The 13,421-nt window shown below is 53.3% G+C and overlaps 1 protein-coding gene across 1 annotated transcript; it reads right to left on the reverse strand.

Annotated features, from left to right (window-relative positions):
* Nucleotides 1-165: 165 nt before the first annotated feature.
* Nucleotides 166-8,967, reverse strand: TRIB3 (tribbles pseudokinase 3). The gene is made up of 4 exons (XM_039237764.1): nt 8,796-8,967; nt 5,350-5,640; nt 3,127-3,419; nt 166-1,325 (listed from the first exon to the last, which is right to left on the reverse strand). The coding sequence occupies exons 2-4, from the start codon at nt 5,638-5,640 to the stop codon at nt 833-835; spliced, it is 1,077 nt and encodes a 358-aa protein (XP_039093695.1). The 5' UTR covers nt 8,796-8,967; the 3' UTR covers nt 166-832.
* Between the last annotated feature and the right edge of the window lie 4,454 nt (nt 8,968-13,421).

Consider the following 13,421-nt stretch of genomic DNA (forward strand, 5'->3'; position numbering starts at 1 on the left):
AGAGAGGGAGACATAAAATCCGAAGCAGGTTCCAGGCTCCAGACGCTGGACGGCAGGGACCACTGGGCCGAGATTGAGACCCAAGCCTCTGGCCTTTAGCCCCGGGGCAAGGAGAACCGGTAAGGGATGGGGAGGAGAGGGGCTAGAAGAAATGTCGCAGAGAAATTAAAGTATCTCATAACTCCTTTATTAGGCACAAGGTAAAAATGGATTCTTAGGGCATCCAAAACCCATGGTATTGATCCAAAACCCAGAACAGGGGTTGGGACGTTCCTGGGGGATCAAGGGGGGAGAAGACCCTGCCTCCTCCACCCTCCAACTCTGGTGCTCAGGCCAGAGGGGGACGGGCGTGGGCCCTCACCCCAAACCACTCCTTGAATGAGGTGAGGACCAGCCTCAAAGTTGGACCGGAGGCCCTCCAGCCCAGTCCTTGGCTTGGGCCTGGACAGAGGAGAGAGCTGCTGGGAGCACAGTTCCCAGCATGGCCTGGGCTCCGGAGTCCTGAGCTGCAAGAGAGAGAGGCCAGCAGCCTTTGGCACCGGGATCTGTGAGAGGGACGGTCCCAGGCCAGAAGTCCTGGCCCCTGGCACGAGTGGATGCTGCGTGGCCCGCAGTGAGCTCCCAGGAAGGATCTGTCAAATGCACAAGCCTGTGTGCCCAGGTGTGTGCAACCACACAGGCATGCATCCAGCACACTCCACGCATGCCCCCTCTTTCCCTTCTAGAAGGCACTAAGGTTTGGCTCAGTGCAAAAAAAAAAAAAAAAGGCAGGAGAGAGCTCAGAGATACCCCAAACTCAAGCCACCGTTGCAGCGGCGCGTCTAAGGGCTGCCTAGCCGTACAGACCAGCTTCTCTGGCCCCCTCCTCTTCCTCAGCCTCCTCCAGCCCCGGCCCGTCGGGGACCACCTGATCAGCCTCCCAGAGGTGGGCTCGGGGTGGAGCGGAGGGGCTCGGGATCTCGCGCAGCCAAGGATGCAGCAGGATGCCCGTGGCCGTGAGCCGATCGGCCGGCTCCCGTCGAAGGAGACAGCGGACCAGGCAGCGAGCAGGGGCCGAGAGGCCCTCAGGCAGGGCAAAGGCACCGCGGCGGATCTTGCCAAAAAGCAGGACAGGCTCTGAGTCTTGGAAGGGGTAGTGGCCGGCCAGCATGGTGAAGAGCGCCACGCCCAGGCTCCACACGTCGGCCGCCTTGCCCGAGTACGCCGCCCGGGAGCTGAGGATCTCAGGTCCCACGTAGGCGGGGCACGCATGCTTGTCCCACAGGGAGTCATCGGGGCCGTTCAGCACACAGGCGTCCTCCAGGTCCTCCAGCACCAGCTTTGTCCTGTGGCAGGTGAGAGAGAGGGGGGTCGGCTCCTGATGGCCCACCCCCCCCCCCCCCCCCCGCCACCACACACGCCCCCACACGCTGTCACCCTTAATGGCACCCACTTCCCGAGCGCCTCCTGGCCTTTGGCAGAATCGAACCAGTCTTGGGGCGCCTGGGCGGCGCGGCTGGTTACGTGGCTGACTCTGTCCTTGGCTCAGGTCATGAGCTCGTGGTTCATGAGTTCGAGCCCTGCAGTGGGGTCTGCACTGAAAGTGTGGAGCCTGCTTGGGATTCTGTCTCCCTCTCTCTCTGCCCCTACCCCACTCGTGGTCTCTCTCTCGAAATAAATAAACTCTAAAAAAGAAAAAGAAAAAAAGGGATTGCGCCATGCCTGTGAAGCTGGTTGATGGATCTCATTTTACACACGAGGAAGCTCAGGCTCAGAGACATTAGTCATTTCTCAAGGCCACAGAGCAAATCAGTTTGAACTAGGGCTCTGGGAGGAGCACGTTTCCCAGCAGTCCCTTGGAGAGGGGGCTGAGAGGGCCGGGGGCATTAAACCTCTCAACCAGAGGCAAACTTAGGGTCCAGGCAGGCAGCAAAATGAGAAACAGAGGAAGTGGGGACCGTGTCACACACCTCAATACAAACCCTACATAAAAAGGGCACCACTAACAAAATTACTGTCAATATTGGGGCGCATGGGTGGCTCAGTCGATTCAACTCAGGTCATGATCACATGGTTCGTGAGTTCGAGCCCCGTGTAGGGTTCTGTGCTAACAGCTCAGAGCCTGGAGCCTGCTTCGGATTCCACATCTCCCTGTCCCTCCCCTGCTCATTCCTCTGTCTCTCTCTCTCAAAAATATATAAACGTTTTACGTTAAAAAAATTGTTTAAAACATGAACATGTGTCGGGGGGCAGAAAAACGTGTGCATAGCCCACCATTTGCAACTTTTGCTTTAAGCAATTCCCACAGAATGTTCTGGGTTACTTTAATAATAACCACTCTATTACTGCTGCTATTAATATTATTCCCATGACACCACTTCCTGGGTGCCTGCTGGCATTTCACAAACACCGACCAATCTTGTGAATCACAGCACTGAGTAGTGGGGGTGTCTTCATTCTTGGCCCATTTGACAGATGAAAAAAATCAAGGCTCGGGCAGGTGAGCAAGGCCAAAGAGGAGGTTAAAAAATAGAACTGGGATTTGAACATCCGTCTCCAGCATCCCTCTTCTATGAATAGTGCTTGTCAAACTATTGCCTTAAAAAGACAAGGAGGTGGCTTTCTCACCTTGGAGGGCTGTGGGTGCTGTAACTCACCCTAAGTTCAACGTTACCTGAAGTTGCATATTAGCTTAAAAATCATTATAAAATTTGCATTCCACTTCTGACTAAAGGCATGTTCATTTTAGTGTGAAAGGTAGAAGGGGGCGCCTGCACCGCTCAGTCGGTTGAGCCTCCAGACTCGCTGTGGGATCTTGGGCCTTACTTGACTTCTCTGGGCCCGGTTCCTCTGCTGGCCTCCGGCAACAATGATAGGGCCTGCCTCCTGTCCCTAAGGGTCCCAGCCAAGTCGGACAGTGCAGCCAAGCTCTTTAGCACTGTCACCACTGTGACTGTCACAAAGGCAATGCTCCACCTCAGAGGCCTCCATTAGGCCTGAGTCAACCTCTTCCTGGGACCCAGGACGAGGTGCTAATCCAGGCCTCTCCATGTCTTGGTAAGTTACTTTCCCTTCCTGGGCCTCAGTTTCCCCACCATGGCTCACCCCTTACGCGTGCCTGAGTAGGACCTCTGTGACCACGCTCACCTCTCCTCGTTGGCGAAGACGAAGCGCCGCAGCTTGAGGTCGCGCAGGACGAGGCCGTGCTGGTGACAGTGGGCCAGGGCGGCGGCCATCTGGCGGAAGAGCGCCGCGGCTTCGGGCTCAGGGAGGCGGCGGCGGCGGCGCACCAGGCTGTGCATGTCCCCGTGGGGCCGCGGGAAAAAGGTGTAGAGGTGGCGGGGGCCCGCCACGATGTCAGCGGGCCGTGCCACGTGTCCCCGCGGGGGCAGCCGTGAATAGGGCTCCAGCACTGCCTGGGCCTCGCGCACCGGGTACACCTGCCGGGGGAGGGGGGACAGGGCATGAGCACAGGTGGGTGCCCCCCAGGGCTGGCCTTGGAGGCAGTCACAGCCAACCGTTTAGGCGCCCCTGTGAGCTAGGCACTATGCCAAGCGCTTCAGCAAGTCACTCCACCCTGACAAAGTGCAGAGACCACACGGCCTGCCAGTGGCTGGCCTGACACCTGAATCTTGCTCCATTGTCTGTGCTCTCCAGTGCTACCTTACATGCCCTTGAGCTTCAGGTAACTGGGATATAACAGGTAAGCCAAAGGAAAATAGCTCCCAAGGCTGGGGAAATCCAAGAGCACATAGCGCACAAGTCACTTTATGCAGAGCAGGCACGATGCTCATAGCTACCATTCTCTGGGATTCACGGCCTGCCCGCCCTCTCATTCACCCCACAAGCAGGCACTTCGGGGTTCCCTGGGCCAGCCATGGGGATCCTACCTGACAGCCATGGCCCCTGCCCTCCTGACGGCCACAGTCCAATACAGGAGACAGGAAACAAGCCAACACACTGATTATATTTACAAATTCAACTAGAAAGATGCTGGAATCAGAATATTTTGGAAGGGGGCACCTCTCCGAAAAAGTGTGGTCTAAAAGGGGCTCTGGGGAAGTGACCTGAATGATTCAGAGCTGAACCATGGGATAAGCTTTCCAGGTGGGGGACATGGGCAGTGCAAGGGCCCTGAGGCAAGAAAGTGTTTAAGCTGCTCTTGAAAACCAGCCCAAGATCAGGTCAGCTGGAGTGGGGCAGGGGAGGGCGGGGGGGAGTGTGGCGGAGTTGTAGGAAAATGCGCTCAGGGCTCTGCGGTCGGATGTCAGATGGAAGCCTCCCCAATGCCCTGAAAGGTGCGGCCCATTTTACTGATGGTGAAACTGATGTTCAGAGAGGGAAGGTCACATCCTTCAGATCAGAGGCAGAGCTGGTATACTGACTCTGTCTGCCTTTAAATCCTTCCCATGTTATTTTGGCCATGCCACCCAGAAACGAAAAATAAAGCACGTACATAATTAATTCATGAAAAAAAAAAAGCGTATGTTTAAAACAAAAGAAAAAAAAAAAAGAAAACCAAACAGTTGGGTGGCATGGAAGAAAGAATTCAAAAAACAGAGGCTACTAGTGGGGCACCTGGGTGGCTCAGTCGGTTAAGCGCCGACTTCAGCTCAGGTCATGATCTCATGGTTCGTGGGTTGGAGCCCCACGTCGGGCTCTGTGCTGACAGCCACCCCAGAGCCTGGAGCCTTTTTCGGATTCTGTGTCTCCCCCTCTCTCTGACCCTCCCCGCTCATGCTGTCTCACTCCCTCTCTTAGAAATAAAGAAAAAAAATTAAAAATATTTAAAAAAAAACACACAACAGAGGCTACTTTTTTTTTTTTTAAGTCCGGGTAAACATCCCTGCCTCCATGCATTTGAACTTGCCTGTCCTGCTGCCGGAGCGCTCTTTCCTAGAGACCCACGGGGCTGGCTCCCCCGATTCACACAAGTCACTGCTTGAATGTCACCTCCTCGGAGAGGTCTTTCTGAACTAAAATCACCTGCTCCCCCATGCTCCCTGCCCACCCCCCCAGCTCCTGGCTTTCCCTCCAAGGCACGTACGGTCCCCTAGTACAGATTTTACTTATTCCCTTGTTTACTGCAGATCTTTACCACGTTTGAACCACAGCAGGGTGCATGGCACATAGGGTACTCAGTGAAGGTTTGCTGAATGAATGAATAGATGATAATCTACAGACAGATCCTTCCACACACTGACCGGAAAAGCCCAGGCGATGTGGAAAGCTGGAGACTCACTGGCTGCCTCCCCAATAAACACAGGGATAAAGTAATATAAGGCCCCTCAGCCCTGGCAATCCTCTGGACCCAAGGCCCTTTCCAGGCCTGCTGTGCTGCTGGGGGAGAAGGACCCTGGGCGAACGTACCTTGCAGGTGTACTCGGCGCCTGAGGGGCAGTGCAGGGCCCAGTAGGCTCGGCCACCCTCCCCAGGCTCCAGGAGGACATAGGGACCGAGGCGCGAGGCAGTGGTGCCAGCAGAGGTGTGGGCCGTAGCAGGAAGTGGGCTCAGGGGCAGCGCGCAGGGGGGCAGCCTGGGCTGGGGCCCGATTCGCGCCTGTTTCTGGGTGGGATGCTCCATGCCTAGGTCATTGTCCAAGTCCAACCTCTTCCTCCTGAGGGGGGCAGCCACGGGAGCAGCCAGAGGGGTGGCTCGCATCTACACAGAAGGGAAAAAGCACTGAAGTGAGGCTGTTCCCTAGCTGTCGTAGAGGATACTTGGCAGTGTGCATCAAACTGTCAAATGCACTTAACCTTCACTGGGTATCCCGCTTCTGGGAATTTATCCTCCAATTAAAATGCTCACCAAAAAATTAAACACATCAAAGGCTGTTCATCAGAGCCTTGCATCCAATAGCAAAGGGCCGGAAACGCCCTCAAATGCCCAGCAGTATGGGGCTGGCTAAACATCATGGTACATGCCACGCAGTGAAATACTACCCGGCTCTGGAAGGGGACCAGCGAGCTTGGTGCACACCGATGTAATGATGTCAGTACACGGTTATCTTGTGCCCATGTGATAGAAACGACTCAATGTCCATCACTGGGGAACTGGTTAAAGAAATTAGATGGCATCCGTACACGAAACAGCTGTAGCCATTCAAGATTAAGAAAACTGCAGGGCAAAGTGAGGGCACCTGGGTGGCTCAGTCCATAAAGCATGAGACTTTTTTTTTAAGTTTATTCATTTTGAGAGAGAGAGAGAGAGAGAGAGAGAGAGAGAGAATCCCAAGCAGGCTCCATGCTGTCAGCATAGAGTCTGACACAGGGCTCGATCTCATGAACCATGTGATCATGACCTGAGCCTAATCCAAGAGTCGGATGCTTAACCAACTGAGCCACCCAGGTGCCTTGGATGTGACTCTTGATCTCGGGGTCATAAGTTGAAGCCCCAAGTTTTTAAGAGCTTACTTAAAAAAAAAAAAAAAAAAAGAGGGGCGCCTGGGTGACTCAGTTGATTAAGTGTCCAACTCTTGATTTCGGCTCAGGTCATAGCCTCACAGTTTGTGAGTTTGAGCCCCACATCAGGTTCCGTGCTGACAGTGCAGAACCTGCTTGGGATTCTCTCTCTCTCTCTGCCCCTCCCCAACTTGTGCTCATGCTCTCTCTCAAAAATAAACTAAATAAGCTTAAAAGAAAGAAAGAAAAACTTGATGTGCTAAGTGGAAAGACCTCTAGAGTGAACTGTTAGGTGGGAAAAAAAACAAAGCCAAATGAAGAATTGGACTTGCTCGTGAGAGGGAGGAAGAGAGACTTTGCACTCTGTCTGCTGAGTTTTGGAGGGCAGGGAGCTATTGCGTGTGCCAGGGAGAGGGAGGGGTGAGGCATGAATGAGGAATGTATGAATGCAGGCTCTGGAACGGATATACTGTCTATACTGTCAAGTGAACAGAGCAAGCTGCTGTACGATTGACGCACCCTGAGTTCATTCATGTAAAACACCGCATCAGCATATCAAAAAATGTGTCTCCATATTTGCATATATGTAGTTATGTAAATGCACAGGACAAGTTTTGGAAGAACCCACACTAAACCGGCCACTGTAGCTCCTGGCCTGCGGGGGGGGGGGGGGGGGGGGAGGGGGGGGGGGGGGGGGGGGGGGGGGCCTCCAAGGGAGGAAGGGATTTAGTAGAGAGTCAAGGGCATTTTCGATTTCAGGATTTTACAAGAAAGGTTCTGCATTCATTTATTGCTGGAGTATTTCAAAACCGAGTGTTATTTCTTTTTTTCATATGTGAACTTTACTATTGCCTGACGGCCCAAAGCTCTGGGAATCAGGCCACACGATTCATTCATTCATTGATGGAGGAAGCCACCCCCCAGGACCGTGGCGTGTCAGAGCCAGGAGGGTCCCTCCAGGTCTTCCGCCCAGGTAAAGACCTTCCCAAGGGGAAACATCACTCAGATTCAGTTCTCAGACTGAGGACCACCTGCTCCCAAATCCGAGGGGTGGGCTGCCTTGGGAGGGAGGGAGCCCTCAAATAGAGAGAAAGGCCATAATCCCAGCGTAGTAAGAATGCAACAGTGGGTGGCTGTAGTCAGATATTCCCGGGTTCAAATCCTGGCTCAGTCCGTGCCTGACGGGGTAGCCCTGGGCAAGCTCTGCAGTCTTCCCCGGCCTCAGTTCCCTCATCTGTAAAGTGGGAGCAGGATGCAAAGCCCATAGGATTTTTACAATGATGAAACGAAAACACAAATAATTTAGAGTGGCCCTGTCACAGGGCAGGTGTCAGTAAATGGTCACCAGGGTAGGTCCATTGCTACTACTATTATTTCTAGCTACAGATGCTGAAGTGCTACCCTTGGGAATATCCCTGGAGCGGCTCTCTCTCACTGTGGCCACATCGGCACTCCAGGCTTCTTTGGTTGTATCCATGCCTCAGGTGGGGCGTGGGGTGAGCCACAGGGAACAGGTGGAATTATTGTAGCTGAGCAAGGACTTCGCAGGCCACACTGCAGGACTAGAAAGTTCACTGTGGGTTGGAGACACAGCCGCCAGGGCAGAGAGGGGGCACCCGCGTCCTTAAGGGACGCACACTTCCTCGTCCTTGGGCAGGTGTGCAGGCACACACACACTGTGCGCTCCCACCTCTCACACTCACCATGACCGATACCTGTAAGGTCACAGGCAAGGTCTGACACGTGCCCCGCCCCCCCGGGCAGCCTCGCCCCGCCTCCGGCAGCCAGGCCCCTGCCGTGGGAGCGGAAGCCGCGGGCAGCAGCGGGTGTCCCGAGGTCGAAGAGTCAGCGGAAACCAAGCAGCGGGAGGGGGGGAGGCCAGGGAAGGAGGCTGGGCCCCTGGGCTGTGAGAAGGGGCGGACCTGGACCCTCGCCCCTCACACCCCGGGGTCCGCAGGGACAAGACACACGCGCACGCAGTGCAACCTGCACCCCGCAGCCGCAGCGCCAGGTGCGTAACTACGGCTGGGGTCCCGCACCCCACTCCCACTGCACTCGCCCCGAGGGTACCCCAACCCGGCCCCGGCCGTGTCCCCTGCACAGCCCACACGTGCCACCAGCTCCTCACAGCTCTCACCGTGCGCGAGGACACATCCCCTCCAACCCCGCAGGCCCCCGCGGCTCCCGCAGACACACCCCAGGGTGACACAGACCCTACACAGTCCTCAGCACCCCCCGCGGGCCCCTCACACACACGCCTCCTCCGCCCCACGCTCACCTCTCGGGGCGACACTCCCGGACCTCTGTCCCCGGCCCCCTCCGCCCCCAGGATGTGTTCCACCTTCCCAGGTCGGCGCCCTCCAGCCTGTCCGCCCCTCACCCCCGGCCCGACCCCTCTCCCGCCCCGCAGGGTACCTTGCCCGGGAGTGCTGCGGTGTCCTGGGTCGCCAGGGCACTCCCACGTGACGCGGGGCCTGCTGAGACGCGGCTGTGCTCGGGACCCCGGTCCCCGCAGCCGGACACGTGTGGAGCCGCCGCCGCTTCCGCTGCGAGTGTCTCCCGGCGCCAGCGCCGGCTCCGGCCCCGGCCCGGGCCCGGGTGATGCAAACCTGCGCTAATCCGCCGCCGCCGCCTGATGCGCTCCAGCCCGGGATTGCACCATCTCTTGCGCTCCGCCCCTGGGGTCCCCGCCCCTGCGCGCCCCGCCCCGCACGGGTGTCACGGCTCCACCCCTCCCCCCACCTGCCAAGCGCAGACACCAGCCCCTGGCTCTCCCACCTCCCTTGGAAAAAGCATTTTGCTTTCCTGAGCCTCAGTTTCACCATATGTGAAATGGGGAGAACACCCTTTCTTCTCAGGATGCCGAGCGGAAAAAGACCAAACCGTGAAAGTTCCCCGGATGCTTTCCTGTTTTATAAAGTACCTTGCCACCGTTGCTTTATTAGCTTTTAGGAGGACCCCGGGCAGGCAGGACGCTCCTCTCTCCCCATCCAAAGATTTTCGCTTGGACAAAATGCTTAGAACTAGGTGGCACATCCTACGTGCTCAATAAATAGAATAGAGGCTCAGAGAGGGGAAGTCACCCATACAGGATTTACACCCCACACCTAAGAGGCCCTGGGGCCACTTGCTAGTTGGTGAGGTACCCCGGTGCGGCCCCAGGGGTCCAGCACCTTTCCTGGAAGTCCCTTTTAGGTCCTGACGTCTCCGAGAGCACCAGGGTCAAAAAATAACTCTTCCAGGGGCGCCTGGGTGGCTTAGTCGGTTGGGCGTCCGACTTTCACTTAGGTCATGATCTCGCGGTTCGTGGGTTCGAGCCCCGCGTCGGGCTCTGTGCTGACTGCCGGTCAGAGCCTGGAGCCTGTTTCAGTCTGTGACTCCCTCTCTCTCTGACCCTCCCCTGCTCACGCTGTCTCTCTCTCTCTCCTAGAAATAAAAATAAAACATTTAAAAATTAAAAAAAATAATAACTCTTCCAGGGAGAGGTTGGATGGAGTTGGAAAGGTGGGTGGAGTTACCTTTGTTTCTCGGGTTTCAGATCCCCAGAGACCAGCCTGCCGGTGTTTCAGGGCCCTCAGGGCACACCAGGGGACTCTGGGATCTCAATTAACCCCGGAGATTCCCCTGCCGGGGAGGGACTAGTGAACTCATTTTCTTCCCCCAGGGAAGTCTAGACTCCGGTCGAAAATCCCTCAGCCGTAAGGGACAAGGAAAAGCGGGGTTGGCTGTTTTCTGAGCTCCTCGTGCTGGCTTTGCTCATCCATTCCTAACTTTGTCCACGTTGTGTCAGACCCTGTTCTAAGTGCTGGGGACTCAGCGGTGACAAGATTGACCCATCCCTGCCCTCAAAGATCTTATAAGTCAGTGGGAAGACAGACCACTATCCAGAAAATAAAATCAATAACCAAGATCATTGAGAATTCATTAAAAATGTCATGTGTTTTCTTGAATAGAGAAATAGGACAGATTTGTCCTGTAGCAAATATGACTATTTGGGTGGCTATTTTCAGTAGGGCTCGTCGGGAAGGTGATGTTTAAACTAAGAGCTTAAGGAAGAGACGGGGTGAGGATTGGAAAGATCTGAGGGGACACCGAAAAAGTAACTGCAAAGACTCCGAAGTACCTGATGAACCATGAGAGGGACACTATGTCTTCTATTCTACAGATGAGTGAAGGTGAGAGGCTTACCCAAAAGCACCTACCTTGTAGTGTGAAGCAGATTTGAGATTTGAACTTGGGGCAACTAATGCCAACGCTTATACCATCAGGGGACATTGTAGAAGCTTTGCCATCAAAAGCCTCCTCCTGGACCAGTGGATATAGCTCCCGGGACTGACTCCCAGGTTTGGGGAGGGCAGCTTGTCACATTTTGGGGGTGTGTGTCAAATCCTAGTTTTCTGGACCAATGGAACATAAAATATAAGCCACATATGTAGTTTTAAATTTTCTAGTCAGGCATTAAAAAATAAAAAGAGGGGTGCCTGGGTGGTTTGGTTGGTTGAGCAGCTGACTGTTGATTGCAGCTCAGGGTCATGATCCCCCGGGGGGGTGGGGGGGGTGGGATTGAGCCCTTCCCCCAACAGCCAGGAGCCTCTTATCAAAGCCCCACCTCCAGCTCCCCCAACCCCCACCCGGGCTGAGGCTGATCGTGGGAGCTATCCTCAGATTCTCTTTTTCTGCCCCTCTCTCCCCTCTCTTTCTCTCTCTCTAAAACATTTTTTTTTAATTTATTTAAAGAAGAATAAAAAGAAACAGGTGAGGTGAGGGGAACCTGGATGGCTCAGTCTGTAGAACTTGTGACTCTTGATCTCAAGGTTGGAAGTTTGAGTCTCATGTTAAGCATCGAGACTGCTTAAAAATAAAATCTTTTTAAAAGAGACAGGTGAGGGGCGCCTGGGTGGCTCAGTTGGTTAAGCGTCAGACTTCGGCTCGGGTCATGATCTCACAGTTTGTGGGTTCAAGCCCCGCGTCGGGCTCTGTGCTGACAGCTAGCTCAGAGCCTGGAGGCTGTTTTGGATTCTGTGTCTCCCTCTCTCTCTGACCCTCCCCTGCTCACGCTGTCTCTCTCTCTCAGAAATAAATAAAACATTAAAAACAAACAAAAAAAAAAACAGGTGAAATTAATGTTAATAATATATACTAATCCAATATATCTAGCATATTATCATTTCAACAAATAAAACAATTATTAATGATGTAATCTAAAATTTTTTCCTACTAATATCTTCAGTCTGGTATTTTATACTTTGGAAATAAATGAGAATGGAAGCTAAATTGTGAGTGCTTAAAGTAAAATACTGTTCTACCAAAACAATTGAATTGTGTTGAATGGACAAAATGTTTTACTTGCTTTAAAAGTAAAGTTAAATCACATGAAAAATTTCAGTTTCTTAGCCATATTTTATTTTTTTTAATTTTTTAAATTTTTTATTTTTTAAAATGTTTTATTTATTTCTGAGAGAGAGAGAGCGTGAGCAAGGGAGGGTCAGAGAGAGAGGGAGACACAGAATCAGAAACAGGCTCCAGGCTCTGAGCTAGCTGTCAGCACAGAGCCTGATGTGGGGCTCGAACCCACGAACTGTGAGATCATGACCTGAACCGAAGTCAGAGGCTATACCGACTGAGCCACCAAAGCACTCCTTTTTAATATTTTTAAATGTTTATTTAATTTTGAGGAAGAGAGACAGAGCAGGAGTTGGGGAGGGGTAAAGAGAGAGGGAGACACAGAATCTGAAGCAGGTTCCAGGCTCTGGGCTAACAGCCCAGAGCCGGATGCGGGTCTCAAACCCATGAACTGCCAGGTCATGACCTGAGCCAAAGTCGGACGCTTAACCAACTGAGCCACCCAGGTACCCCACTTAGCCATCTTTTAAATGCTCAATAGCTCCATGTAGTAAATGGCTACCATACTGAATAGCATCCTAGAGCAAGAATCCCCGGCTCATGATCCAGACAATAGAGCAAAGAAGTGAAGACCTGTTGGGTTTACAGCATAGATGCCAAATAGCCTTGAGCCTTAGTTTCGGCACCTATAAAGTGGGATTAATTACACCTTTCCTTGCAGGGTAGTCCTCAGGATTAAATGCATTAAAGCACCCTTGAGTCAGATCACATTTCCTGAGTTCAAATCTTACCACTTCCAAGTGATGAGATTTTAAGTAAATTCCTTAAGCTCTCTGTGCCTCAGTTTCCTCATCTGAAAAATGGGAATAATAATAGTACCTACTTCATTGGTTTGTCGTGAGAATCAAATGACTTAACATCTGAGAAGTGCCTGGAATATAAATGCTATGTAAGTATTTGTTAAAATGTAAAGAAAATAAATGGTGATCAACGCTCTTCCCCAGTTAAATGTAAACATGTGCACTTTCCTAGAGAGAGAATCGGCTTTCAAGAATTTCCTTCTCTCCAGGCTTAGAACATCCTTGCTACCCTCGTTTCTGAGCCAAGCAGGCTGTGTTTCTTTTTTTCTTTCTTTTTAACTTAAAAAAAGTTTTTATTTATTTTGAGAGAGAGGGAGAGCGCCGGCTGAGGAGGGGCAGAGAGAGAGAGAGAATCCGAAGCAGGCTCTGAGCTGTCCGTATAGAGCTGGACACAGGCCTCAATCCCACAAACAGGGAGATCGTGACTTGAACTGAAACCAAGACTCAGTCGGACGCTCAGCCTCCTGAGCCCTCCAGGCGCCCCAAGCAGGCTGTGTTTCTATTTGCTGTAGTTCTGCTGGCCCTCAGCTCTGGGGACAGGGACACAGAGGCTGTGCTCCAAGGGAGAAGAGGCGTGGGGAGCCAAGGGCCAAGGGCAGCAGCTGGTTGCCTCTTTCCTTTCCACCCCACCTGGCTGGTGCCTGGCACGCACCTGAGATCCCCCCATTGATGTCCTTAAAGCTTCCATCTTTATAAGTTCTTCCCACAGAAGCAGAACAATGCCTTAGAAAGAGTTCTCCTTGGATCCCAGGTGTGGCTGAAGCCACCGACCCTGTGAGATGGTGCCCAAGTCACATCCCCTTTGGGAGCCTTACTGTTCTTCCCTGTAAAATAGGAA

Source organism: Hyaena hyaena, unplaced genomic scaffold (assembly GCF_003009895.1).
Source record: "Hyaena hyaena isolate Hyena2069 unplaced genomic scaffold, ASM300989v1 scaffold_131, whole genome shotgun sequence".
In the NCBI taxonomy this organism is placed as follows: Eukaryota; Metazoa; Chordata; class Mammalia; order Carnivora; family Hyaenidae; genus Hyaena; species Hyaena hyaena.